Raw genomic sequence first — 4,307 nt, 5'->3', positions numbered from 1 at the left:
ACAGGGCACATTTTCCTAATGTGCAAAGGTCTCTTATGGACCAGCAGTGGTTCTGAAAGGAGAAATATGATCAGATTTGCATTTTTGAAGGATTGCTCTGGTTACTGTGCAGAGACTAGAATATAGGATGGGAAAAACAAAATCATGGTAGTCACCCTGGAAGAAATTACAAAGATCCAGATGTTAGATCAGGTAGGTAGGACGGAGGGAGCAGTAACAGAGACATGAGAAAGTGATCAGCTTATGACAGAGAAATCACTCAAGGGACAGGGAGGAAACTTATGTCAAATGCCTGAAAAGTGTCTGACACATGCTTATGAACATGCTCGAAACGTGAGTTCCCTTCTTTCCTTTCCTCTTCAATCAAAATTCACCCCAATGTGAGAACAAAACAGATAACTGTTGAACTTGGACACCAGGTGAGCATTTAGTGTTAGATAGGACAGGAGCAGCAATCCAGTCCTTTGATCATGGAACCAGGATAATGATAACTCAGAAAAGGGCTGGGCTGTGCAGCAAGGAGCTCACTTCTCCCCCAGCAAAATATCCGCAGGCCATTTAATAGCGGGGAAGTGAGTTGGGGATAGGAAGGCTCTCATGTTAACAGACTTGTAATCATTTCCGTCTCCTAGAGCTCATTCAAGCTGCCAGCTTTTTACCTGCCTGCCCCCTTTTATTGGTACACAAATACAGGTATGCACACTCAAACCCACACAGTACTAGCAACCAAACACTTTGGTTCTGTAGACCAAGATTGCAACTCTTTTAATTTTTCTTGACCTCTTATTCTTTCTTTTTGAGAAAAGTCTCGCTTTTACTCAGGCTAGTCTCAAACTCCTGAGCTCAGGGGATCCACATGCCTCAGCCTCCTAGATTGCTAGGATTATAAGCATGAGCCACCGCGCCCAACCTACTTGACCGCTTATTGACTATTCTTAATACTAAAACATGGACAAGTAATCCATACTCTATATGGAAACTGAGGTTTTCCTGAATTCTCAAGGCTTAGCTGTTCTTTGGCAGACTCGAGATGTTTCTATGATATGCAAAATGCATGTGAAAGTACATGTATGTAAGTTGCTATGTAAACATCATGCAGTATTTTTCCCTATGTAATATGCTATAACTTTAGGTTTGGAGGGGAAACCTTGGGATTCAAAAAATATGAAATAATGAAAAGACAACTCCAGGGAAAGTTCTCTTAGAGATAAAATTTCATGTCTATGTCCTGTGTCAACATTTTCTCTTGTTCCTATGGCCCAAATTATGTGCTGTTGGAAAGCCCAGTGGTTTTAATATTCTAAAACAAACAATAGCAGCATGTTCTAAGTATCAGCCAGAAAGTGAGGTGGTTGACAGCATGAATATTTCTGGGTGCATTTTCAGATTGTCTGTAAATTCATCCCAAATGAAGAAATTCAGATGTTCCTGGAGGAAACACTGGATGGTCTGGAAAACCTCAACCCCACGTGCGCAACGGCCTGTGGTATATGGATGATCATTGCCCTGAAGGAGCAAGGCATGGCTCTGGAAGATCAGGTGACCTGATAGCTGGTTTTATAACTGTGCAGAATTCCAACACTTCTGAAATGCTAACCGGGTCACCATTCCTCTCTTTGTCCTCTGATGGGCCACAGACAAGAGCATGCACAGCCTCCAGGGGCCTCAACAGAGACCCAAGCTGTGTGCTGACAGTAAGGCTCATGTTGAGTTCCCACCTCCAGTTGCCTCTCTAGTCTTTGATCATAAAAACTGTCCACACAGTCCCACTCTGACCAGAGGAAGAAGTTCCAAACCAAGACCATTTAGCTCATGGAAAACTGGTTGTTAGATGTGTGAGAAAAAAGTGCCCTTGAGATGCCTTTGAGATCACCACAGAGGGCACAGGAGTTTCTAACCCCATTGCCACTTCAGGCTTTCCTTCCACAGGCCACAGAATTTATTGTCTGAAATGCAAGGCTGTCATTGAATTGGGGGAAGATCTCAGCTCTTCTTCCCAACTGGCGAGTTAAGCAGAGTAAATAGGATTTCAATTCCATGAGCTTGGCTAAAATCTCCAAACGGAGATGCCTCTTTCCTCTCACCTCAAATCAGAAACACATTCAAGCTATTCAAGGATAAATAAGAATGGTAAAAAGTCTTTAATTACATAAAAATCTTAAGGGGAATAAGAGAAAGAAGTCCATTCCCATAGCCCACTTAACTATCCTCAATTTTAAAATGCTCTAAACTACTGTTTTTGTGCAAGGAGGTTAGAAGTGGTCTCTGTACTAATTACTTTTTAAGAAGTGTTTCAAAAACACATTTACTAAACATATACCATGTGGTGGACACTGGGCTTGAAATGGGAGAATCAGGTTGGTAAATGTGGAATGCAAATGTGTTCCCGGAGGAGCTGTTCACACACACAGGTAGAGATTTACAGTGGAAGCGCCAACCCTCTCCAAACATTATTGAACTGGGACTCTGTAATACTCATATGTGGGGGATATTTATGATTAAGCAATTATAGTTCACACAAAATGTTATGTTTAAAATAAATGTCCAATTTAAATGTCTATCTAAAATAAGAGAGAGAAATATCTACTAGAAACAAAGTTGATTTGTCATAGATAACAGTCCCTTGTCCATATCAAAACCCCCAAATGTGTAGTATCAATCCCCACTGCCTGGAGATTAACATCCAAATTCAGCATGGTGGCCTTCAATGTTTTCTGGCATCTGGCTTCTTCTTGTTTTATTAAGTCATCTTCCTCTCACTGCACTTAACTCTCTCTATGCTCCAAACCAGACCATTCCCCAATTCCAGAAATCTTCTGGGCATTTTCTTACACTCATATTCTCATGATCTCTTTGAAAAATAGACTTTATTTTATTTAGGCTCACAGCAAATTGAGCAGAGAGTTCTCCTCTTCCTCCTGCTTTCCCCACTTCCTACAACTTTCCCCACTATCAACAGCCACGGCAGAGTAACACATTGTTATAATTGGTGAACCTGCACTGACACATCATTATCACCCAAAGTCTATAGTTTACCTGGACTTTAGGGTTTAGGCTTCATTCTTGATGTTGTATGATTTTATGAGTTTAACAAATACATAATGGCATGTATCTGCCATTGTCATCCCATGTAAATAGTTTTGCTACCCTGAAAATCTTCCATGCCCTGCCTTTCACATCTTTCAATTTGAAATCTTTGGATGGATGCCCTTGCCTACCATCTCCACTTTGCCCTTTGAAATCACTACCTAAACTTCAAAACCCAGACCAAACACCCCTTCAAAATAGCTCAGTTCCTTCTGGATTGCCCTCTCAGGTCTTTGTACCTCTTATATATTATTTGCCATAGACTGCCTTGGGCACAGTTCTTTGGATGTATGACTAATATCCTTTATTTGATCGCATACTCCCTGTGGTCCCTCTTTTTTTGCTGTTGGTAAATTCTCCATAGTATCTAGTGCAGCACCTAGCATAAGGCACTCTTTCAATAAATGTTTGCTAAATTGACTTGAGAATAACTACCCAATTCACCAGTAATTTTCCTGAGTGAGAAATAGGCCATGTATAGAACAAATTACTGTCTGTTTTTTGTGTGTGTGTTGTTCTTTGAGACAGAGTCTCCCTATGTTGCCCTTTGGTAGAGTGCCATCCTGTCACAGCTCACAGCAACCTCAAATGTGTGGGCTTAAGCTATTCTCTTGCCTCAGCCTCCCAAGTAGCTGGCACTACATACAGGAGCCCGCCACAATGCCCACCTATATTTTTATTGTAATTGTCATTATTGTTTGGCAAGCCTGGGCTGGATTCAAACCTGCCAGCTCTGGTGTATGTGGCTGGTGCCCTAGCTGCTGAGCTAGAGGTGCTGAGCCTAAATTACTGTTTTTTGACATTATTTATAATTCATTAACCAACCACCCACATCATGCTGATGGAACTTGCCCTGAGTCATTCATGTAGAGAGAAAATGGCAACTAAACTTTTGGCTTGACTTTTTCTTCGTAGCTGTTGGAAGTCTTGAATGCAATTTACCGTCACATGCCAGTCCTCAGACAAAAGGAGGAAAGTTTTCAGCTTATGTTAGAAGCCATCTCCCAGATAGCCAGCTTTCACATGGATGCAGTTGTTGTCAACCTTTTACAGAAGCCTCTGCCCTTCGACAGGTAGATTCTAATTGAACTGACCCCTTCTCCCAGAAAGGCCACTCTGAAAAGCACTGGGGAAGGATTTATTGTTTGAGAGAAAGATAGCTAACAAAGGTTGAAAACATCTCACTTGAATAACAATTTAAAAATTGGTACCTGAATCAT

General features: G+C 41.3%; 1 protein-coding gene across 1 annotated transcript in view; it reads left to right on the top strand.

Moving 5' to 3' along the window:
• Nucleotides 1-4,307, top strand: part of MROH2B (maestro heat like repeat family member 2B) — a 74,232-nt gene that overhangs the window by 59,692 nt on the left and 10,233 nt on the right. Inside the window, exons 30-31 of the mRNA XM_003792993.1 lie at nt 1,387-1,539; nt 4,003-4,160. Of these exons, the coding sequence (XP_003793041.1) occupies nt 1,387-1,539; nt 4,003-4,160 (311 nt within the window). The remainder of the gene's footprint in view (nt 1-1,386; nt 1,540-4,002; nt 4,161-4,307) is intronic.

This window comes from Otolemur garnettii, unplaced genomic scaffold (assembly GCF_000181295.1).
Source record: "Otolemur garnettii isolate 467f Iridium unplaced genomic scaffold, OtoGar3 scaffold00063, whole genome shotgun sequence".
Classification (NCBI taxonomy): domain Eukaryota; kingdom Metazoa; phylum Chordata; class Mammalia; order Primates; family Galagidae; genus Otolemur; species Otolemur garnettii.
This window is presented reverse-complemented; position numbering and strand designations above follow the sequence as displayed.